We start from the raw sequence: 25586 nt of genomic DNA on the forward strand, positions 1-25586 counted from the left end.
TCGACCATCCACAGTGGACGAGCGTGCTCTTATCGCTTGGCCAGCGTCCACTCGAGCGTCAACAGTGGACGAGCGTCCTCTTATCGCTTGGGCAGCGTCCTCTCGACCATCCAGAGTGGACGAGCGTCCTCTTATCGGTGGGCGACGAGTTATTTACAAAAGAAGACATCATAATTATTTACAAAAGAAGACAAAAAAGAGGATTTAACATCAAAATTAGCATTAAAGTACTGTCTAATACAAAAAGAGCACCAAGTTGCTGTGTAATACAAAAAGAGCACCAAAGTACTATCTAATACAAAGAGACATTAAATAAAACATTAAAGTTGTTCATTTATCCCCTTAAACTGCAGCTTCTTCTTCATTTGATGATGGGATGTTTGGTTGAGTTGATGGGTTACTTTGTTGTGTTTGTTGTGCTTTGGTGCAAGAAGTCCTGTTGTGGCCGAGTTCCTTACAAATGCCACATCTTTTCTTGAAACCACCCTTCCTCATTCTTTTGTCATCCTTCACCAACTCCCATTGCTCCAACCTTCGCTTCTTCTTTGGTCTTCCAGGCAAAGTTCTTTTTGGTGGAGGGAGAACATCTTCATATGTGGTAATCTCCCACATATTGTTACCATTTATTGGATAGATAATTGAAGAGTATGTTTCTTCATATGTTGACTTCCTAAAACAACATGGAATGAATTCCTCTGCATCAAGATTTAGGAATTTCATAGCAGCTAACGAGTGGCAACATGGTATGGCAGTGATTTCCCACTTCCTACATGTACACAAATTTTCATCTAAATTGACTACAAACTTGTCACCGGCTTGGGACACATGTCGAACTTCAAAAATCTTGTTTCCTGACCAGCTGTAAAATCCAAACAAGAAACACATTATAATCATAAACCACTAACACATTTAAAAAGAAATCATAAGTCAACAAACCTCATTCTTACCACGGTATCCAATATTTAGTTAACTGAGACTCCTTCTTTAGTCTAGTCTTTATTTTTGGACAAATGTTCCCAGAAAGTGATTGACTTTTTGTCCTGTTAGTTGCCCATCTCTTCATCAAGTAAAGCCGGATTTCGTCCATCATGGTTACGATTGGCTTAGACCTTGTATGCAGCATTACACTATTGAAAGCCTCCGACAAGTTGTTAACCAAAGTATCACACTGAGCCTTGCTGCTGAATCTTGATCTTGACCAGTACCTACAACATATATATGTTCATCAATGTTACTGTGAATATTTGGCAGATTTTTAAGAATAGAAATTTAAATACAAACCTGGGAGGGATTTTTAACAAGTATTTGAAAGCCTCATCGTTAAGCTGTTTAATATTTCTCATTTCTGCTTCCCATGCTTGTGGATGGGTTGCTGTAGCTGCCTTCCACATCAAACGCTTGAGTTGTTTTCCAGGGAATTTCTTCCTAAAATTAGCGTATAAGTGCCTAACACAGAAACGTTGATCAACTCCAGGCACGACTTCTTGTACAGCTTGTAGTAGTCCCTGTTGAATCAAATTATGACAGTGTTGTTAGAGATATGATTTCAACCTCAAAGATAATTAACATAATCGGGGAATAGGTCATGTGCATTACCTTTTGCTGGTCCGACATGAATGTAAATGATGAACTTACTTCCTCCCCACCGAGATCTTCAACCAGAAGTTGAAGGAACCATTTCCAAGTATCCTTGTTCTCTACTTCGACCACGACATACGCAAGAGGTAACATTTGATCATTTGCGTCTCTACCAACAGCAGTTAACATTTCACCACCATACTTTCCTTTCAGAAAAGCACCATCCAACCCAATTATTGGCCTGCAGGACACAAAACTATCCTTGCAGGCCTTTAGACATGTATAAAACCTCATAAAACTGATTCCATCCACATTGTCTTCAACTTTGACTTTTACTGTGGATCCTGGATTACGAGCTAAAACCTCATTGGCATAATCATAAATCCTTCTATATTGGTCTTTGAAAGACCCATCAACATTTTCTGAAGCAATGGCCTTTGCCCTATAAGCCATACATCTAGATACACCCACATTCCATTTTCGATTTATCTTCTCACGAATTTCCTTTCCCTTTACTTGTGGATTTTCTCTAACAGTTTTTTCCAACCTTTTACTGAGCCATTTTGCATTAACTAATCCTAATTTGTGCTCTCTACTACATTTGTGGTCATCAACAATAGTCCTTAATTGCCACGTATGAATGGCTTCCATATAACCACAATATGCCATCCAGGGGCACTCTCCTTTAGCACCCATACATTTTACCCTTATTCTCTTCTTATCATTTTTAATATATTTAATATTTCTGCCATTTTCTATTGCATATGTTTTAATGGCATCCACAAAGTCTTCCTTGTTAGCAAAATAAGTTCCCACATCCCATTTATAATCTACCATTGTCTTAGGCATGCAGAAGGTTACAAACTTCCCATAACCCTCCTCTTCCGCATCTTCTGCTTCACTTTCTGCTCCACTGTCTAATTCATCAGATTTCCATTCATCATCGGACAAACCTCTATGATGATCACTATTGATTCCATGATCCACATCACTATCATCAGATTGCACATCAACTTCAACATTACCAAACCAATCTGCCACTCTATCTCCTACCTCCTCTTCTAAATCACACTCAACATTAACATGAACCAGACCTTCCATACAGTCGTAATTAACCTCCTCATTGCCATCATCATGACCACTACTGGTCCAGCTTCGAACATCACAACCATCCTCTTCAACCTCACCCACACCAACATGTGTTTCAATTTCTCCTTCAACAACATCATCATCGTCACCTCTCTCACCTTCATTAACAGCCACCTCAAATTCTCTTTCACTGTGTTGTTCACATTCTGTTTGAATTTCTCCTTCAACAACATCATCAGCCTCAATTCTTTCTTCTAAAACAGGTTCAACAACCATACCCCCAACTTCCTCTTCACCTTCACCCATAACCATACCTACAGGTTCAACTTCTACTTCATCTGTATTTTGAGGAATATATTGTAACATATTTATCACCTCAGGTTCAGAGACATTGTGAACAACAAATAGATGAACCTCATCATTAAGCCTGGCTAAGGTAATCATGTGCATGGCTCCTATGTCATCCAACAAAGGTTCCAACCTATTTTCCAAAACAGAACCACCACCAACGCAGTACAACAACTCCTTAAACCCATCATAACCTAGACCTTTTACTACACTGACTACAAGGAAATAGCTCCACATGTCTGGGTCAAAGGATAAACTTGTACTCTCCCCCTCATACTTAAGTTTTCCTTCATTTATGAACTTCCCACCATGGTGAAAAACAACTTCAAAATTTCCTTCCATTACGTACAACACAACAATTATATTTTAACCTATAAAGTAAGAAAAGACTTTAACAATGGGGGACCACAACAAAAAGCATTAACAATATACACAACCCACTGAAAAAGACAATCAAACAACGCTTTAATAACGAGGGACCACATTGCAATCGAAAACGAAACAATATACAACATACAACAGGTTACGACAACCATAAACGACAAAATCATCACAAAATTCAATCAAAAGCACATTTACTAACCTCAACACGTGGTTCACTTGGAACACTTTCGCCACTGCTTTCCACGTGCTTCACCGCCAAGACCTTCCTGATTCTACCGAAATACCACCAATAGATCACTCGCAAATCTAGAAACGATACCTATTGTCCGCCAAATTGGAACCACAAAAGACAACCGAAAACCCTCGACAAAACCCTCTGCAATTTAGGGATTTCTCCTTCTCATAAAACACTCACTGATTGTGTTCAAAATCAAAACGTTGCGTTTTGATTTACCATAAAGCACTCGCTGATTGTGTAAAAAACTCACCATAAAGCCAGGTCAATGCCACGTCAGTAACATTTCCTCATCTCAGCATCCCACTCATCAATTTTTTAAACGCCGTCCAGCCAACTTAACGGGAAGGACTCAATTGATATGAATTTTCAAAATTAAGGACCATTTTGATACACTTTAAAAAACGAGGACCCAATTGAGACATTTGTACATAAATAGGGATGTATTAAAGGATTAAACCTAAAAAATATAGACCTTTCCATTATGAATCCACTAGTGACATATGATCACAAAGAGATGAGAATAGGCTCACAAAATTAAATAAAAGATAAAGAAAACATTAAAAACAAGTTTATAGAGAGATATTTTTTTTATATAAAATGAAATACAATGTATTTATAATTAAACTTTTAGGAATAAAATAAAGAAATATCATTTTGAAAATCATTACTGTTCTTAAACCATTTTCTACATCTTTACAAACTGAATTCCCATCCATTTTACAAACTGAATTCTCATCCATTTTATTCTTTATTTGATTTTGTATGTTGTTGTTTTCCTCTATAACATTAAACATATATCAAATTTCTCTCCCTTATTTATTAAAAATTTTAAAAATTGTATATTATTAGCATTTAAGTTCATATATTATTTTTCATATAATAATAAAAAAATTAAAAATATAATTAAATAATTTTTTAAAATCATATCAAATAAAGTAGAAGCAATTAAAAATAAAGAATCACAAATATTCATATACATATATTCATCCATGCCCATAATTTTTAAAAAAAAGTAAAATATTGATATTAATGACTGATTAATCGAAACATTTTTTATCGACATTAAAAGAAAATTGACCAATGTCCACTATACAAATTTATTTTTCATCCATATTGTCACTTTCATATTTTCTTTCTCCTCTGCAAAGAAGGATAATTTAAAAGAGTTTTAGAAAACTAAAAGATGAAGTATAAATTAGGGAGGAAATATTAGTATTTGGCATATTGGTTGTCTCTTAAGTTGGTTCTTTGGCTGTCGGTTGGGATTAGGGACGAGATTCTTAAGAGATGATTCTCTGGTTGCCCAGACTTTATGAGTTTGAAGGACAGTGTCCCTTCTAAATCAAAATTGGTACCCTAGTATAGCGCACAGTGTCCCAGAGTTTGAATTCGTGGGCCAGTTGCTAGGATTTTAGGTAACCCTTTTCATGTGCTCCACTGCTTCATTTCATTGTCAAAAGTTCCTAACTTGCAACAGAACATTATTGTCTAATTATGTAACTGCATATTTGTTTAATATATTCCAGTAGAGTAAAGACACGACTCAGAAAAGATAACACATGCTTATTTAAAATATAAATTCGAATTTAAAATAAAATTACATTATAAAATATATTATAAGTCATGTCGTATCTGTTATAAATTTTATGTTTAATAGTCTATTTTGTCAGTTTTACTGAATAATGTCAATATGTAAAATTAATACTCATTTAATAAATTTTGCGTGAATCTCGTCTCTTCGTTAAATATAGACAAAGGATGTTAACTTTTTCTTTCTCTTTTCTCCTCTTTTGAATTTATCTAAACACAACAACTTTCTCTATTTGTTAAACACATTTTAAATTTAAAAATCAAATTGTGTTGTTTCAAAAAATTTCATTTCTTTCTTAAAATTTAAAAATTAAAAATACGTTTACCTTTAAAAATAACAAAATAAAAGAAATAAATGACGATAAAATAATAAAAATTAAAACTTAGAGTCAAATGACATTTTTATTTTGATTCTTTTTACTTTAATTTTTCTACAATTTTAAAGTAAATATATTTTTAAAAGAAGATATTTTACAGTTAGCCTTAAATTTTACTTACCCGTTAACATAAATTAATTAGAAGCTAAAATCTAAAGGTATATATATGATTTTTATGAATGCTTTTGTCTATATTTTTTTGAGCTACGCTGAACATAATTATTTTTTTTAAAATAATTTATAATCGTCATTGAATAATGTGAGAACCTGATAAATTAACACACTTAAATCCATCCTCTGATCACTGTTTTAATTCACCTTGCCACGTCAAAATTCTACTCTCTTTCTCTCTGCATGCACTGAATGCCATATGTCACTTTGGAAGCTTCTAAAAGCTGTAGTGGAAACCAGGTGGCAGTGAGTAACTGCTCAACCGTTTGACGAGGGAGAGAAAATAATTCCTCTGAAAACTCTTCTCTTCCTTTCATGCAATCTTCTTCTTCCTCACGAATTCTGATCTTACATCTTCTCTGCATTTTCTCTGCACTCTTCCATCTTCTCTCTAAAATACCTTACTATCAATCCATCTGATCTCATTTCAGACACCACAGAATCATTCCCTGCACTGTGAACATCAATTTGATCCGAACAGAACTGAGAACTGAACTGGTAAGTTCTCGTTTCTGCACAATTGTCCATTTAGTCATGCAAACCAAAATTCTGGTTGCATGCAGGTTTAGAAATCTGATCTGTTATGATTTTGGTGTATTAGATTTAGTGGAAGTGGTTGAGTGAATTCCTGGATAGAAAGCCGTGAGTGAAAGAGTGAAATTCTGAGCAATTGGAAGTACACTGCAGTAACAGGTAAGGGAAGCTTTAGGAATTTAATTTAATACTGGTTTGATTGTATGAAAGCAATGTAATGTACTGGAATGTCTGAACTGCATGACAGAATTTATGTTTGAGTGTGTATAAATGAGTATGGTAGTACTGGATGTTGGAATTGTATGAAATATATGAATTTTTGGAGTCGGCATGCGAGATTCTATTGTACTGGTTGTATATGATTGATAAAATTTGAAACTGTATGTGCATGATGCTATTGTTTGAACTGTATGCAGAAAATGATATGTATGAGTAGAACTTTGATTGAATTATGTATAATTTGGAAAGATGAGTTTTACTGTATATTGATGATGATATGTTGAACTGGAAAATTCTGTATTGAGGAGATGATAATACGAATTCTGTAATGTATGAAATTATGTTGAAGATAAATTCTAAGTCTATGAATCGTATGAAAACTGTGAGGTTATCGTGAATGAAAAATCTGGAAATCTGATCTTCTCTGATTGATCATGAACGCTCGTCATCGAACGGTCTTATACCGTTCGGTTTCCCTGGAACATCACTTAGAATAAGGACTCTTTCATTTGGAAAGGACCTGATCGAGAACGAGCGTGTTGGTGTTAAGAGTTAGGTGAGCGTTCGGCTTAGCCTAGCGGGTCCAACCATTAAAAATATAAAGTGAAGTATAGTTAGGACGCTCGGTTTTGTTTACCAGCGTTCGTCATAAGTGGCGCTTAGTATTATACTGAGCGTTCGTCCAAATGAACTCTCAATCTTAGATTGAGCGTTCGTCCCAGTTAGCGTTCGGTCTGATACTGAACGTTCGTTCCCATGCGTGTTCGTTCCCATGCACATTCGTTCCTATGTGCGTTCGTTTTATTTGGTGCTCGGTCATTGACCTGGCGTTCATTCTGAGCAGTGTTCGTTTTTATGATTGAACGTTCGTCTTTCCTTGCTTCGTGAGCGAACGTATATGGCGTTCGTCCAAACTGTTAATTAACGTTCGGTTTTTCAATTGCAGTGTTGTATCTGAACGTTTATCATTTCTGGGTATTTATTTAAACATATCTAAATTATATTTATCCTTTTTATTCAACCTCCAGTATTATACTTAGAATTATCCTAAGTATTAATCAGATCTTTTTGAATCAATCTCAATTAAATTCTTAAGTGTTCTTAACATCCGTAAATGAATAAAGGTTCGTTTCTTTTGTTCAGAAACGAGGATGCAGTGCACTGTAATACAGTCGTCTTGGGCTATTAAATAATGAACTTTTGTTTAAAATTAAGAGAGTGGAACACAGAATGAAAATTTGATTAAGAGAAGTTGTGAATATGCGAGAATGGTTATGTGAATGAATTCTATCGGATTGGATTGTGAATGAGCGTTCCAAGGAGGAACGTCTCCATGATGTGAATGTGAGAAGTAGTGTAGTATGACCATGGATTAAGCTACTGATGGCTGTTCATCCTGATATTCCGTGATTGCTCATCCTCATGTAGAGGAGAGTAGTTCATGCGTGGGAATGGCAGGAGGCCCTAGTCCTTATAGTACTTGGGCTGATAAGGGTTAACCTCGGGTGGCAGCTGTTGAGGGTATCCCAGTTACTACATCACCCGGGTGCAAGAACGCCTGTAGATACATGGATCATACAGTCCGGACAGTCTTTAATTATGAGAATTTGGATGAGTCACTGTATGCGTGGATATGTGCTTAATGTTGTATGAATTGTATGACTGATTTTATATGTTAAATTATGTTGATTGTGTTGAATTAAATTACCTAAGCTTACCCTTGCAATTTCCTTGTGTTGTCTACTGTTTTCTGTATGTCCGTCTTGTCAATGCAATGATCATCCGTTGTGGATGTGAGCAGATGGTGAGGCACCCCTTGAATCTATGCTGGAAGAAGAAAATTTGGAGGATGCCAACCTCGTAGAAGTTGAAGTTAAAGCTGAGCAGTAGAGGCTCATTCCGTAGCAGTTTTAGGAGTTAGTTCTGTACTGTATTTTGACAGTTCTGTATATAGTTTTGCAGAATTGTAAATACTGAACTGTTTTATATGTTGTTGAGTTTCTGAACACTGTAAAGTGCTGCAAGTACAGTTTTAAATGTTTAGCATCTGCTGTAATGTACTGTACAGTACTGTCTATTTTTATACGTGCTGTTTTCTTTTGGAGCAGCTGTTATTTATTTTAAGACTGCACTGTATTTTCTGTAAATGTGATTAGTTCTGATTAATGGAAATTACTATTTATTGGGATGTTACATTTATTGGTATCAGAGCAGTTTTGTTCTTTTAAGGACATATAGGGTATGAGTGCACTGTGCTTTTCGTTGTGTGCTTGATATGTGTTTGATGAGTTATTAATTTTTAACTCTTGAACATAGCTAACGTACGTTTTCTCTGATCCAGAAAACGAATGGCTCCTAGACTTCCTCCTCCACCTCAGCCGATTGAATCTGATGCACCAATTAGTGCCCGTGTGTTGGAGGCAGTCATAGACAGGCTTCAACAACAAAACACAACTTTGGTTGAGCAGAACGCTGCCTTGATGAGGCAAAACCAGGAAGCAATGCAAAGTTTGGAGGCTTCTCGTGTTCACTCAGAAGCAACGCAAAGACAACTAATGGACATCTTGGCAGCTGGCCGAGGCACACCAGGAGCCTCCTCCTCTAATGCTGCACCCCATGCAGAATGGAGTTTGGAGAGTTTCTTACAACACCACCCAGCCAAATTTAATGGGAAAGGACTGCCGGATGAAGCGGATCAGTGGTTGAGGGATATGGAACGGATCTATGATGCAAAAAGATGTCCAGATGACAACCGTTTGGCGTTTACAGAATATTTGTTGACCGGTGAGGCTAGTCACTGGTGGACGAGCATGAAAGCCATAATGAGGGACGCGCAGAATCCCATTAATTGGGAGGTTTTTAGAGCAAAATTTTATGAAGAATATTTCCCGGACAGTGTGCGGTTTGCAAAGGAGGTGGAGTTCCTTCAGTTGGTACAGGGTGGTATGTCTGTCTCAGAATACACCAACAAATTCAAGCATCTGGTCCGTTTTAATACCATGGCAACCAGTGAAGAATGGCAGTGCAGGAAATTTGAAAATGGGCTGAGGAGTGATTTGAAGGTGTTAATATCCTGCTTATGTATCAGATCTTTCCCTGCCATGGTTGAAAGAGCAAAGGTATTGGAGAAGAACGTTGCTGAGGCCGAGCAACAGAAGAAGCAGCAGTTGAATAGGGGGCAGGTTGTATCCAGAAACAATACGAACGTAAGAAGATTCCCATACGTTCGTCCAACTCAATCATCTGGTGGATCACAGGCCTTGGTCACTGTCGGCCAAACTGGACAGCCAAGGACTTTGACGTGCTATCAGTGTGGAGGACCACATTTGAGATGGGCTTGTCCTCAATTGACTGGAGTAAAGCATTGCAACAAATGTGGGAGAAATGGACACTCGGATCAGGAGTGTAATATGGGAGGCCGTGCGGTAATGAGACCGCCAAATGCTGGAAGAGCTCAACAAGGTAGAGGTGGACGTGCTCAAGCAACAGGAAGGGTGTATGCTATTACTGGTGCTGAAGCTGCTCGTTCAGGTACACTCATCACCAGCACTTGCTTACTGTTTGGAAAACCGTGTGATGTGTTGTATGATTCGGGGGCAACTCATTCCTTCATCTCGAAGGCATGTGTTGAGAAGTTGGGGCTAGTGGAGAGCGAGTTACAGTTTGATCTGGTGGTGTCAACCCCAGCAGCTGGTGGGATTAAGACATCTACAGTTTGTGTAAGATGTCCTATAGAAGTTGAGGGGCGTAGATATAAGGTTAATCTCATTTGCTTACCCCTGCAAGACTTAGAAGTAATTTTGGGGATGGATTGGTTGGCTACCAATCGGATTCTCATTGACTGTGGGAAGAAGGAATTAGTCTTTCCAGCTGAAGAAGATGAAGAACTGTCAATCACTCTTGGGCAGTTAAAGGAGGACATCATGGAAGGAGCAAGCTGTTTCCTTATCATGACATATGAAGGCATTGAGATGGGGCGTTCATCTGATGTTGATAACAGTGGAGGGAGAACAGTAGTGGATGAGTTTTCAGATGTTTTTCCGGATGAAGTACCTGGTTTACCTCCCATTCGTGAGGTAGAATTCACGATTGACTTGGTGACCACTGCTGCACCCATCTCGGTTCAACCTTACAGAATGGCACCAGCTGAATTAGTGGAACTTAAGAAACAGATTGAGGAATTGATGGACAAGAGGTTCATCCGTCCAAGTGCTTCACCGTGGGGAGCACCTGTATTATTGGTAAAGAAGAAGGATGGCAGCTCCCGTCTCTGTATTGATTATAGGCAACTTAATAAGCTGACCATCAAGAACAAGTATCCACTGCCGAGGATAGACGATCTGCTGGATCAATTGCATGGTGCGTGCGTATTTTCAAAAATTGATTTACGTTCGGGCTATCATCAAATCAGAGTTAAAGAGGAGGACATTCAGAAGACTGCATTTCGGTCTCGTTATGGCCATTATGAGTATGTGGTGATGCCCTTTGGAGTGACTAACGCACCTGCAATCTTCATGGATTATATGAACAGAATCTTCAGACCGTATCTCGATAAGTTTGTTGTGGTGTTTATTGATGACATCCTCATATATTCCAAGAGCTTGGAAGAGCATGAAGACCACTTGAGGATTGTCTTGAGCGTGTTGAGGGAGAAGGAGCTGTATGCCAAGCGTTCAAAGTGTGAATTCTGGATGAAAGAGATCCAGTTTTTGGGGCATGTTGTTTCTGCTGGCGGCATTGCAGTGGATCCAGCCAAGGTGAAGGCAGTGCTGGATTGGGAGAGTCCACGTTCAGTCACGGAGGTTAGGAGTTTTGTGGGACTCGCTGGCTACTATAGGAGGTTCATTGAGGGATTTTCTAAGATAGTAGCCCCTCTGACTTACCTCACCAGGAAGGACCAGCCGTTTGCTTGGACAGATAAATGTGAGGAGAGCTTCCAGGAATTGAAGAAGAAATTAACAAGCGCTCCTGTGTTGGTCATTCCAGATACAGCCAAACCTTTTGAAGTGTATTGTGATGCATCATATCAAGGTTTGGGCTGTGTACTGATGCAGGAAAGAAAGGCAGTGGCATACGCTTCCAGGCAGTTGAAAGTTCATGAGAAGAATTACCCCACACACGACTTGGAGCTGGCAGCAGTGGTGTTTGCGTTAAAAATCTGGAGGCATTATCTGTATGGTGCAACGTTTCAAGTATTTAGTGATCACAAGAGTCTCAAGTACCTCTTTGATCAAAAGGAGTTGAATATGAGGCAAAGGAGGTGGCTTGAATTCTTGAAGGATTACGAATTTGAATTACTGTATCATCCTGGAAAAGCAAATGTGGTGGCTGATGCATTGAGTAGGAAGGCCGTAAGGGTCTCTGCCATGATGGTGAAGGAGCTGAATTTGGTGGAAAGCTTTAGAGATCTAAGATTGCAGTTTGACTTGGGAACGGATGTTATCAGATGCTGTAATCTCAGAATTTCCAGTGATGTATTTGACCAAATCTGGAAGAAGCAACGTGAAGATGAAGAACTGGTGAAGATATTAAGCGCGCTCAGTTTGAGTAAAGATAAGGATTTCAATGCAGGAACAGACGGCATGTTGCGTTACCGGGGAAGGACGTGTGTCCCTAATGATGGCGAGCTGAAGAGAATCATATTGGAGGAAGCACATCACAGCCGTCTTAGCATGCATCCTGGCATGACTAAGATGTATCATGACCTTCGTTTGTCATTCTGGTGGCCTGGTATGAAGAGTGACATTGCACGTTTTGTGTCCTCTTGCTTAACTTGTCAAAGAGCCAAAGCTGAACATCAAAGACCGGGAGGATTACTGCAGCCATTGGAAATTCCAGAATGGAAGTGGGACAGCATCTCTATGGATTTCGTGACTCATCTGCCACGTACAGTCCGAAACCATGATTCAATTTGGGTAATTGTGGATAGATTGACTAAGAGCGCCCATTTCCTGGCTGTTAATTTAAGGATGTCCATGACAAATTTGGCCAAGCTGTACGTCAAAGAGATTGTTCGGTTGCATGGAGTTCCCTCAAGCATTATATCAGATCGAGACACGAGATTCACATCTCGTTTTTGGCAGTCATTGCAAGGAGAATTGGGAAGCAAACTTCAAATGAGTTCTGCATATCACCCTCAGACGGATGGCCAATCTGAACGAACCATCCAAACTCTTGAAGACTTGTTGAGGACCTGCGTTATAGATCATATGGGAGTATGGGATGAGGTTCTGCCGCTTGTGGAATTCACGTATAATAACAGTTATCAAGCAAGCATAGGAATGGCACCGTTTGAAGCTCTTTATGGAAGAAAGTGTAGAACTCCTTTGTGTTGGTTCCAAGAAGGTGAAACTGCAGTCACTGGACCAGAATTAATCCAGCAAACAACAGAGAAAGTGAAACTGATCCAAGAGCGTTTGAAGACTTCTCAAAGCAGGCAGAAATCATATGCAGATAAGAGAAGAAGACCCTTAGAATTCACTGCTGGAGATCACGTGTTTCTGAGGTTAAATCCAATCACTGGTGTGGGAAGAGTCCTTCGTCCAAAGAAGCTTTCTCCCAAGTATGTTGGACCTTATCTAATTCTGAAGAAGATTGGAGCAGTGGCGTATGAATTGGCTTTACCACCTCAACTGTCCAACCTTCATCCAGTCTTTCATGTCTCTCAACTCCGCAAATATATAGCGGATCCATCACACGTATTGGAGTTAGAAGATATCCAACTTCGGCCAGATAGAACACTGGAGATGCAACCAGTCTGCATTGAAGACAGCCGCACCAGACTTTACAAAGGGAAGGATGTTAGTCTTGTGAAAGTGGTGTGGAATGCAAAGACTGGTGACTCAACTTGGGAGGTTGAAGAGGCTGTGAAGGAATTGTACCCTCACCTATTCCCTGGTAAGCTTTAGAATTTTCGAGGACGAAAATTTTTGTAGTTAGGGGGAATGTGAGAACCTGATAAATTAACACACTTAAATCCATCCTCTGATCACTGTTTTAATTCACCTTGCCACGTCAAAATTCTACTCTCTTTCTCTCTGCATGCACTGAATGCCATATGTCACTTTGGAAGCTTCTAAAAGCTGTAGTGGAAACCAGGTGGCAGTGAGTAACTGCTCAACCGTTTGACGAGGGAGAGAAAATAATTCCTCTGAAAACTCTTCTCTTCCTTTCATGCAATCTTCTTCTTCCTCACGAATTCTGATCTTACATCTTCTCTGCATTTTCTCTGCACTCTTCCATCTTCTCTCTAAAATACCTTACTATCAATCCATCTGATCTCATTTCAGACACCACAGAATCATTCCCTGCACTGTGAACATCAATTTGATCCGAACAGAACTGAGAACTGAACTGGTAAGTTCTCGTTTCTGCACAATTGTCCATTTAGTCATGCGAACCAAAATTCTGGTTGCATGCAGGTTTAGAAATCTGATCTGTTATGATTTTGGTGTATTAGATTTAGTGGAAGTGGTTGAGTGAATTCCTGGATAGAAAGCCGTGAGTGAAAGAGTGAAATTCTGAGCAATTGGAAGTACACTGCAGTAACAGGTAAGGGAAGCTTTAGGAATTTAATTTAATACTGGTTTGATTGTATGAAAGCAATGTAATGTACTGGAATGTCTGAACTGCATGACAGAATTTATGTTTGAGTGTGTATAAATGAGTATGGTAGTACTGGATGTTGGAATTGTATGAAATATATGAATTTTTGGAGTCGGCATGCGAGATTCTATTGTACTGGTTGTATATGATTGATAAAATTTGAAACTGTATGTGCATGATGCTATTGTTTGAACTGTATGCAGAAAATGATATGTATGAGTAGAACTTTGATTGAATTATGTATAATTTGGAAAGATGAGTTTTACTGTATATTGATGATGATATGTTGAACTGGAAAATTCTGTATTGAGGAGATGATAATACGAATTCTGTAATGTATGAAATTATGTTGAAGATAAATTCTAAGTCTATGAATCGTATGAAAACTGTGAGGTTATCGTGAATGAAAAATCTGGAAATCTGATCTTCTCTGATTGATCATGAACGCTCGTCATCGAACGGTCTTATACCGTTCGGTTTCCCTGGAACATCACTTAGAATAAGGACTCTTTCATTTGGAAAGGACCTGATCGAGAACGAGCGTGTTGGTGTTAAGAGTTAGGTGAGCGTTCGGCTTAGCCTAGCGGGTCCAACCATTAAAAATATAAAGTGAAGTATAGTTAGGACGCTCGGTTTTGTTTACCAGCGTTCGTCATAAGTGGCGCTTAGTATTATACTGAGCGTTCGTCCAAATGAACTCTCAATCTTAGATTGAGCGTTCGTCCCAGTTAGCGTTCGGTCTGATACTGAACGTTCGTTCCCATGCGTGTTCGTTCCCATGCACATTCGTTCCTATGTGCGTTCGTTTTATTTGGTGCTCGGTCATTGACCTGGCGTTCATTCTGAGCAGTGTTCGTTTTTATGATTGAACGTTCGTCTTTCCTTGCTTCGTGAGCGAACGTATATGGCGTTCGTCCAAACTGTTAATTAACGTTCGGTTTTTCAATTGCAGTGTTGTATCTGAACGTTTATCATTTCTGGGTATTTATTTAAACATATCTAAATTATATTTATCCTTTTTATTCAACCTCCAGTATTATACTTAGAATTATCCTAAGTATTAATCAGATCTTTTTGAATCAATCTCAATTAAATTCTTAAGTGTTCTTAACATCCGTAAATGAATAAAGGTTCGTTTCTTTTGTTCAGAAACGAGGATGCAGTGCACTGTAATACAGTCGTCTTGGGCTATTAAATAATGAACTTTTGTTTAAAATTAAGAGAGTGGAACACAGAATGAAAATTTGATTAAGAGAAGTTGTGAATATGCGAGAATGGTTATGTGAATGAATTCTATCGGATTGGATTGTGAATGAGCGTTCCAAGGAGGAACGTCTCCATGATGTGAATGTGAGAAGTAGTGTAGTATGACCATGGATTAAGCTACTGATGGCTGTTCATCCTGATATTCCGTGATTGCTCATCCTCATGTAGAGGAGAGTAGTTCATGCGTGGGAATGGCAGGAGGCCCTAGTCCTTATAGTACTTGGGCTGATAAGGGTTAACCTCGGGTGGCAGCTGTTGAGGGTATCCCAGTTACTACATCACCCGGGTGCAAGAACGCCTGTAGATACATGGATCATACAGTCCGGACAGTCTTTAATTATGAGAATTTGGATGAGTCACTGTATGCGTGGATATGTGCTTAATGTTGTATGAATTGTATGACTGATTTTATATGTTAAATTATGTTGATTGTGTTGAATTAAATTACCTAAGCTTACCCTTGCAATTTCCTTGTGTTGTCTACTGTTTTCTGTATGTCCGTCTTGTCAATGCAATGATCATCCGTTGTGGATGTGAGCAGATGGTGAGGCACCCCTTGAATCTATGCTGGAAGAAGAAAATTTGGAGGATGCCAACCTCGTAGAAGTTGAAGTTAAAGCTGAGCAGTAGAGGCTCATTCCGTAGCAGTTTTAGGAGTTAGTTCTGTACTGTATTTTGACAGTTCTGTATATAGTTTTGCAGAATTGTAAATACTGAACTGTTTTATATGTTGTTGAGTTTCTGAACACTGTAAAGTGCTGCAAGTACAGTTTTAAATGTTTAGCATCTGCTGTAATGTACTGTACAGTACTGTCTATTTTTATACGTGTTGTTTTCTTTTGGAGCAGCTGTTATTTATTTTAAGACTGCACTGTATTTTCTGTAAATGTGATTAGTTCTGATTAATGGAAATTACTATTTATTGGGATGTTACAAATAAATACAAGCTGCGATAACGTATGTGTATGTATTTTTTAAATATCTATAAATTATATATATTTTAAAAATAGTAATTAAAATGATAAAATTAAAATAATAAAATTAAAAAAGTATATATAATTGTAGATATATAGATAATAAAATATAATTATTGAAATAAAAAAATATTATAAGTAATATTAAGAGTAATTATTTAAATTTTAAGAGATAGTTATTAAAATGATAAAAAAATAAATAATTTTTTCATAATGAATCATTATTTTAATTAAAATAAAAGTTACTAAAATGATAAGACTGAAAAATAATGTTTTATTATGAATAATTATTTAAATTAACAAAATAATAATTAAAAAGGGAAAAACAAAATAGAATACCCAAAAGTAGTTATAGATTATGTCAAGTAATGAGGTATAATTATTCTCCAAATTCCATTTATTATAAACAATGATAAGTTCTATGTAGTTGCAAAAGTGAATAACTAAGCTGTTAAAGAGTTCAAAACTTTTACACAGCCCATGGGAAATTTGATACAATTTCAATGAATGTATTCCACATTTTGAACTAGCAATGATACTACAATTTCAGTAGGAATAATTGGTAAAGAAAAGGAGTGAATGAAAAACAGTCATTACAAAAGGATGAAATTCAAAAGGTGTTACCTTACCGGTGGGAGAAGCTTCTATTCATCGTTGGGGTGATTGTGTTTGCGCGGGAACGGTGGAAAATTGGGAATTAAGGGTTTGGATTGTGTTGGTGCTGTGAAGATACTAATAATGAAATGATAATTCAGTGGAAAAATGAAAAAAATGTGATTGTAGAAACAATTCAGCGGCTAGACAAGTGAGAGTGAACAATTGTTTTCCTGTTTTTATTTTTAATTATTTTACCATTTCTTTTATTTTGTTATTTTTAAAGTTAAATATATTTTTAATTCTTAGAAATGAATTTTTTTGAAATAATATAATTTGATTTTTGAATTTAAAATGTGTTTAACAAATAGAAAAAACTGTGAGCAGAAGAGAGAAAAAGAAAAAACTAATTCCGTTTATGCATATTTAACGGAAGGACAATGTTAGTACAAAATGTACTAAATGAGGACCAATTTCACACACTTTTAAAAGGAGAGATTGAATTGACATTATTCAAGAAAACTGGGGACAAAATATGTTATTAAACCTAAAATTTATCTACAAATATTCACAAATTCCGGATATTTTAAATCCTAATCAAAATCCAAATCTCTAACCAATTTAAAACCTTCCAACATACAGTGAAACACATGGTGGTTGAAGTGTACAATTTTGGAATCACTAAAAAACAAAAAAATATTTGCATTTCCTTTTATTCAATCTATCACACGAAAAATGTAACATCCCAATAAATAGTAATTTCCATTAATCAGAACTAATCACATTTACAGAAAATACAGTGCAGTCTTAAAATAAATAACAGCAGCTCCAAAAGAAAACAGCACGTATAAAAATAGACAGTACTGTACAGTACATTACAGCAGATGCTAAACATTTAAAACTGTACTTGCAGCACTTTACAGTGTTCAGAAACTCAACAACATATAAAACAGTTCAGTATTTACAATTCTGCAAAACTATATACAGAACTGTCAAAATACAGTACAGAACTAACTCCTAAAACTGCTACGGAATGAGCCTCTACTGCTCAGCTTTAACTTCAACTTCTACGAGGTTGGCATCCTCCAAATTTTCTTCTTCCAGCATAGATTCAAGGGGTGCCTCACCATCTGCTCACATCCACAACGGATGATCATTGCATTGACAAGACGGACATACAGAAAACAGTAGACAACACAAGGAAATTGCAAGGGTAAGCTTAGGTAATTTAATTCAACACAATCAACATAATTTAACATATAAAATCAGTCATACAATTCATACAACATTAAGCACATATCCACGCATACAGTGACTCATCCAAATTCTCATAATTAAAGACTGTCCGGACTGTATGATCCATGTATCTACAGGCGTTCTTGCACCCGGGTGATGTAGTAACTGGGATACCCTCAACAGCTGCCACCCGAGGTTAACCCTTATCAGCCCAAGTACTATAAGGACTAGGGCCTCCTGCCATTCCCACGCATGAACTACTCTCCTCTACATGAGGATGAGCAATCATGGAATATCAGGATGAACAGCCATCAGTAGCTTAATCCATGGTCATACTACACTACTTCTCATATTCACATCATGGAGACGTTCCTCCTTGGAACGCTCTTTCATAATCCAATCCAATAAATCCATTCCAAATACCATTCGCACATATTCACAATTTCTCTTATTCAAATTTTCATTCTGTGTTCACTCTCTTTATTTTAAAGAACGTTCATCACTCAATAAATAGGGACGAACATATTACAGTACTCAAACGTCCACGTTTCTGAACAAAAGAAACGTACCATTTATCAACTTAACTACATTACAACACTTAATAATTTGAAGAAAACTGATCTGAGAAGAGATGGGTAATACTTAGAAAAATCTTAAATATAAAGACTCCAGGTAGAATCCAAAGGATAAAGCCAATAAGAAATATTTAGATAAACAATCAAATATAATTGAATTCAGAAAACAACACTGCCAGTCAAAGACCGAACGTTAATTAACAATTTGAACGAACGCCATATACGTTCGCTCACGAAGCAATAATAAGACGAGCGTTCAATTATAAAAGCAAACACTGCTCAGGACGAACGCCAGGTCAATGACCGAGCACCAAATAGAACGAACGCACATAGGAACGAATGTGCATGGAAACGAACACGCATGGGAACGAACGTTCAGTATCAGACCGAACGCTAACTGGGACGAACGCTCAATCTAAGATTGAGAGTTCATTTGGACGAACGCTCAGTATAATACTAAGCGCCACTTATGACGAACGCTGGTAAACAAAACCGAGCGTCCTAACTATACTTCACTTTATATTTTTTTTATGGTTGGACCCGCTAGGCTAAGCCGAACGCTCACCTAACTCTTAACACCAACAACGCTCGTTCTCGATCAGGTCCTTTCCAAATGAAAGAGTCCTTATTCTAAGTGATATTCCAGGGAAACCGAACGGTATAAGACCGTTCGATGACGAGCGTACATCATCAATCATAGAGTATCAGATTTCCAGATTTTCAGACACTATACTGCACAGTTTTTATACGATTCATAACTTAGAATTTTCTTCTTCACCATAAATCTTATACATTACAACATTCATATTATCATCTCATAAATACAGAATCTTCCATTTTCCAGTTTCCAACATATCATCACCAACATATAGTTCAAATCATTATCATTCCAAATTATGCAGAAATCAATCACATTACAAATCATACATCTCATTCACTGCATAATTTCACACCACATTCCTGATATACATCCATTTCAAATCTGCTCATTCACGCATATTCAAAATTCATATATTGCATACATTTCAGACATCCAGCACTATTCATTACTGTCATACAGATCAAACATATATTAAATTAAATTACTAAAGCTTCCCTTACCGGTTCAAGCAGTGCACTTCCAGTTGCTTAAGGTTTTCTCTCGGTCAATAACAGCTTTCTACCCAATGAATCCCTCCACGATTTTCACTAAATCTAAGATACCAAAAAGGACATCAGATTCAAACCTATAACCCATGCATGCAACCAGGATTTGGTTCGCATGAACTAAAACAGACAAGTGCAGGGACGAGAACTTACCAGTTCAGTTCTCAGTTTGGTTCGGATCAGAATAACGCTCACGGTGCAGTGAAGGTGTCTACGGTCTCTGAAATTAGATCAGAGGAGTTGATAGTGAGGTATTTTAGAGAGAAGATGAAAGAGTGCAGAGAAAATGCAGAGAAGATGGAAGATCAGAATTCGTGAGGAAGAAGAAGATTGCATGAAAGGAAGAGAAGAGTTTTCAGAGGAATTATTTTCTCTCCCTCGTCAAACGGTTGAGCAGTTACTCACTGCCACCTGGTTTCCACTACAGCTTTTAGAAGCTTCCAAAGTGACATATGGCATTCAGTGCATGCAGAGAGAAAGAGAGTAGAATTTTTACGTGGCAAGGTGAATTAAAACAGTGATCAGAGGATGGATTAGTGTTTATTAATTTATCAGGTTCTCACATTCCCCCTAACTACAAAAATTTTCGTCCTCGAAAATTCTAAAGCTTACCAGGGAATAGATGTGGATACAATTCTCTCACAGCTTCTTCAACCTCCCATGTTGAGTCACCAGTCTTTGCATTCCACACCACTTTCACAAGACGAACCTCCTTCCCTTTGTAAAGTCTGGTGCGGCTGTCTTCAATGCAGACTGGTTGCATCTCCAGTGTTCTATCTGGCCGAAGTTGGATATCTTCTAACTCCAATACGTGTGATGGATCCGCTATATATTTGCGGAGTTGAGAGACATGAAAGACTGGATGAAGGTTGGACAGTTGAGGTGGTAAAGCCAATTCATACGCCACTGCTCCAATCTTCTTCAGAATTAGATAAGGTCCAACATACTTGGGAGAAAGCTTCTTTGGACGAAGGACTCTTCCCACACCAGTGATTGGATTTAACCTCAGAAACACGTGATCTCCAGCAGTGAATTCTAAGGGTCTTCTTCTCTTATCTGCATATGATTTCTGCCTGCTTTGAGAAGTCTTCAAACGCTCTTGGATCAGTTTCACTTTCTCTGTTGTTTGCTGGATTAATTCTGGTCCAGTGACTGCAGTTTCACCTTCTTGGAACCAACACAAAGGAGTTCTACACTTTCTTCCATAAAGAGCTTCAAACGGTGCCATTCCTATGCTTGCTTGATAACTGTTATTATACGTGAATTCCACAAGCGGCAGAACCTCATCCCATACTCCCATATGATCTATAACGCAGGTCCTCAACAAGTCTTCAAGAGTTTGGATGGTTCGTTCAGATTGGCCATCTGTCTGAGGGTGATATGCAGAACTCATTTGAAGTTTGCTTCCCAATTCTCCTTGCAATGACTGCCAAAAACGAGATGTGAATCTCGTGTCTCGATCTGATATAATGCTTGAGGGAACTCCATGCAACCGAACAATCTCTTTGACGTACAGCTTGGCCAAATTTGTCATGGACATCCTTAAATTAACAGCCAGGAAATGGGCGCTCTTAGTCAATCTATCCACAATTACCCAAATTGAATCATGGTTTCGGACTGTACGTGGCAGATGAGTCACGAAATCCATAGAGATGCTGTCCCACTTCCATTCTGGAATTTCCAATGGCTGCAGTAATCCTCCCGGTCTTTGATGTTCAGCTTTGGCTCTTTGACAGGTTAAGCAAGAGGACACAAAACGTGCAATGTCACTCTTCATACCAGGCCACCAGAAAGACAAACGAAGGTCATGATACATCTTAGTCATGCCAGGATGCATGCTAAGACGGCTGTGATGTGCTTCCTCCAATATGATTCTCTTCAGCTCGCCATCATTAGGGACACACGTCCTTCCCCGGTAACGCAACATGCCGTCTGTTCCTGCATTGAAATCCTTATCTTTACTCAAACTGAGCGCGCTTAATATCTTCACCAGTTCTTCATCTTCACGTTGCTTCTTCCAGATTTGGTCAAATACATCACTGGAAATTCTGAGATTACAGCATCTGATAACATCCGTTCCCAAGTCAAACTGCAATCTTAGATCTCTAAAGCTTTCCACCAAATTCAGCTCCTTCACCATCATGGCAGAGACCCTTACGGCCTTCCTACTCAATGCATCAGCCACCACATTTGCTTTTCCAGGATGATACAGTAATTCAAATTCGTAATCCTTCAAGAATTCAAGCCACCTCCTTTGCCTCATATTCAACTCCTTTTGATCAAAGAGGTACTTGAGACTCTTGTGATCACTAAATACTTGAAACGTTGCACCATACAGATAATGCCTCCAGATTTTTAACGCAAACACCACTGCTGCCAGCTCCAAGTCGTGTGTGGGGTAATTCTTCTCATGAACTTTCAACTGCCTGGAAGCGTATGCCACTGCCTTTCTTTCCTGCATCAGTACACAGCCCAAACCTTGATATGATGCATCACAATACACTTCAAAAGGTTTGGCTGTATCTGGAATGACCAACACAGGAGCGCTTGTTAATTTCTTCTTCAATTCCTGGAAGCTCTCCTCACATTTATCTGTCCAAGCAAACGGCTGGTCCTTCCTGGTGAGGTAAGTCAGAGGGGCTACTATCTTAGAAAATCCCTCAATGAACCTCCTATAGTAGCCAGCGAGTCCCACAAAACTCCTAACCTCCGTGACTGAACGTGGACTCTCCCAATCCAGCACTGCCTTCACCTTGGCTGGATCCACTGCAATGCCGCCAGCAGAAACAACATGCCCCAAAAACTGGATCTCTTTCATCCAGAATTCACACTTTGAACGCTTGGCATACAGCTCCTTCTCCCTCAACACGCTCAAGACAATCCTCAAGTGGTCTTCATGCTCTTCCAAGCTCTTGGAATATATGAGGATGTCATCAATAAACACCACAACAAACTTATCGAGATACGGTCTGAAGATTCTGTTCATATAATCCATGAAGATTGCAGGTGCGTTAGTCACTCCAAAGGGCATCACCACATACTCATAATGGCCATAACGAGACCGAAATGCAGTCTTCTGAATGTCCTCCTCTTTAACTCTGATTTGATGATAGCCCGAACGTAAATCAATTTTTGAAAATACGCACGCACCATGCAATATATCCAGCAGATCGTCTATCCTCGGCAGTGGATACTTGTTCTTGATGGTCAGCTTATTAAGTTGCCTATAATCAATACAGAGACGGGAGCTGTCATCCTTCTTCTTTACCAATAATACAGGTGCTCCCCACGGTGAAGCACTTGGACGGATGAACCTCTTGTCCATCAATTCCTCAATCTGTTTCTTAAGTTCCACTAATTCAGCTGGTGCCATTCTGTAAGGTTGAACCGAGATGGGTGCAGCAGTGGTCACCAAGTCAATCGTGAATTCTACCTCACGAATGGGAGGTAAACCAGGTACTTCATCCGGAAAAACATCTGAAAACTCATCCACTACTGTTCTCCCTCCACTGTTATCAACATCAGATGAACGCCCCATCTCAATGCCTTCATATGTCATGATAAGGAAACAGCTTGCTCCTTCCATGATGTCCTCCTTTAACTGCCCAAGAGTGATTGACAGTTCTTCATCTTCTTCAGCTGGAAAGACTAATTCCTTCTTCCCACAGTCAATGAGAATCCGATTGGTAGCCAACCAATCCATCCCCAAAATTACTTCTAAGTCTTGCAGGGGTAAGCAAATGAGATTAACCTTATATCTACGCCCCTCAACTTCTATAGGACATCTTACACAAACTGTAGATGTCTTAATCCCACCAGCTGCTGGGGTTGACACCACCAGATCAAACTGTAACTCGCTCTCCACTAGCCCCAACTTCTCAACACATGCCTTCGAGATGAAGGAATGAGTTGCCCCCGAATCATACAACACATCACACGGTTTTCCAAACAGTAAGCAAGTGCTGGTGATGAGTGTACCTGAACGAGCAGCTTCAGCACCAGTAATAGCATACACCCTTCCTGTTGCTTGAGCACGTCCACCTCTACCTTGTTGAGCTCTTCCAGCATTTGGCGGTCTCATTACCGCACGACCTCCCATATTACACTCCTGATCCGAGTGTCCATTTCTCCCACATTTGTTGCAATGCTTTACTCCAGTCAATTGAGGACAAGCCCATCTCAAATGTGGTCCTCCACACTGATAGCACGTCAAAGTCCTTGGCTGTCCAGTTTGGCCGACAGTGACCAAGGCCTGTGATCCACCAGATGATTGAGTTGGACGAACGTATGGGAATCTTCTTACGTTCGTATTGTTTCTGGATACAACCTGCCCCCTATTCAACTGCTGCTTCTTCTGTTGCTCGGCCTCAGCAACGTTCTTCTCCAATACCTTTGCTCTTTCAACCATGGCAGGGAAAGATCTGATACATAAGCAGGATATTAACACCTTCAAATCACTCCTCAGCCCATTTTCAAATTTCCTGCACTGCCATTCTTCACTGGTTGCCATGGTATTAAAACGGACCAGATGCTTGAATTTGTTGGTGTATTCTGAGACAGACATACCACCCTGTACCAACTGAAGGAACTCCACCTCCTTTGCAAACCGCACACTGTCCGGGAAATATTCTTCATAAAATTTTGCTCTAAAAACCTCCCAATTAATGGGATTCTGCGCGTCCCTCATTATGGCTTTCATGCTCGTCCACCAGTGACTAGCCTCACCGGTCAACAAATATTCTGTAAACGCCAAACGGTTGTCATCTGGACATCTTTTTGCATCATAGATCCGTTCCATATCCCTCAACCACTGATCCGCTTCATCCGGCAGTCCTTTCCCATTAAATTTGGCTGGGTGGTGTTGTAAGAAACTCTCCAAACTCCATTCTGCATGGGGTGCAGCATTAGAGGAGGAGGCTCCTGGTGTGCCTCGGCCAGCTGCCAAGATGTCCATTAGTTGTCTTTGCGTTGCTTCTGAGTGAACACGAGAAGCCTCCAAACTTTGCATTGCTTCCTGGTTTTGCCTCATCAAGGCAGCGTTCTGCTCAACCAAAGTTGTGTTTTGTTGTTGAAGCCTGTCTATGACTGCCTCCAACACACGGGCACTAATTGGTGCATCAGATTCATTCGGCTGAGGTGGAGGAGGAAGTCTAGGAGCCATTCGTTTTCTGGATCAGAGAAAACGTACGTTAGCTATGTTCAAGAGTTAAAAATTAATAACTCATCAAACACATATCAAGCACACAACGAAAAGCACAGTGCACTCATACCCTATATGTCCTTAAAAGAACAAAACTGCTCTGATACCAATAAATGTAACATCCCAATAAATAGTAATTTCCATTAATCAGAACTAATCACATTTACAGAAAATACAGTGCAGTCTTAAAATAAATAACAGCTGCTCCAAAAGAAAACAGCACGTATAAAAATAGACAGTACTGTACAGTACATTACAGCAGATGCTAAACATTTAAAACTGTACTTGCAGCACTTTACAGTGTTCAGAAACTCAACAACATATAAAACAGTTCAGTATTTACAATTCTGCAAAACTATATACAGAACTGTCAAAATACAGTACAGAACTAACTCCTAAAACTGCTACGGAATGAGCCTCTACTGCTCAGCTTTAACTTCAACTTCTACGAGGTTGGCATCC

At 38.8% G+C, this 25586-nt stretch overlaps 3 protein-coding genes across 3 annotated transcripts; 1 reads left to right on the plus strand and 2 right to left on the minus strand.

Annotated features, from left to right (window-relative positions):
• Window positions 1-342: 342 nt before the first annotated feature.
• LOC148196482 (uncharacterized) lies at window positions 343-3397 on the minus strand. The gene is made up of 4 exons (XM_088093888.1): window positions 1597-3397; window positions 1282-1505; window positions 948-1205; window positions 343-859 (listed from the first exon to the last, which is right to left on the minus strand). Exons 1-4 carry the CDS (start codon window positions 3355-3357, stop codon window positions 343-345), a joined length of 2760 nt encoding a protein of 919 aa, XP_087950014.1. The 5' UTR covers window positions 3358-3397.
• A 5479-nt stretch (window positions 3398-8876) lies between these two features.
• On the plus strand, window positions 8877-10369 carry LOC148196483 (uncharacterized). Its single transcript, XM_088095404.1, has 2 exons — window positions 8877-10189; window positions 10315-10369. Exons 1-2 carry the CDS (start codon window positions 8877-8879, stop codon window positions 10367-10369), a joined length of 1368 nt encoding a protein of 455 aa, XP_087951530.1.
• An 11963-nt stretch (window positions 10370-22332) lies between these two features.
• Window positions 22333-25085, minus strand: LOC148196484 (uncharacterized). Its single transcript, XM_088095405.1, has 4 exons — window positions 23903-25085; window positions 23358-23647; window positions 23075-23261; window positions 22333-22379 (listed from the first exon to the last, which is right to left on the minus strand). The coding sequence occupies exons 1-4, from the start codon at window positions 25083-25085 to the stop codon at window positions 22333-22335; spliced, it is 1707 nt and encodes a 568-aa protein (XP_087951531.1).
• Between the last annotated feature and the right edge of the window lie 501 nt (window positions 25086-25586).

The sequence above is a fragment of the Vigna umbellata genome, chromosome 7 (assembly GCF_029865625.1).
Source record: "Vigna umbellata cultivar VRB3 chromosome 7, Vumbellata_1.0, whole genome shotgun sequence".
In the NCBI taxonomy this organism is placed as follows: Eukaryota; Viridiplantae; Streptophyta; class Magnoliopsida; order Fabales; family Fabaceae; genus Vigna; species Vigna umbellata.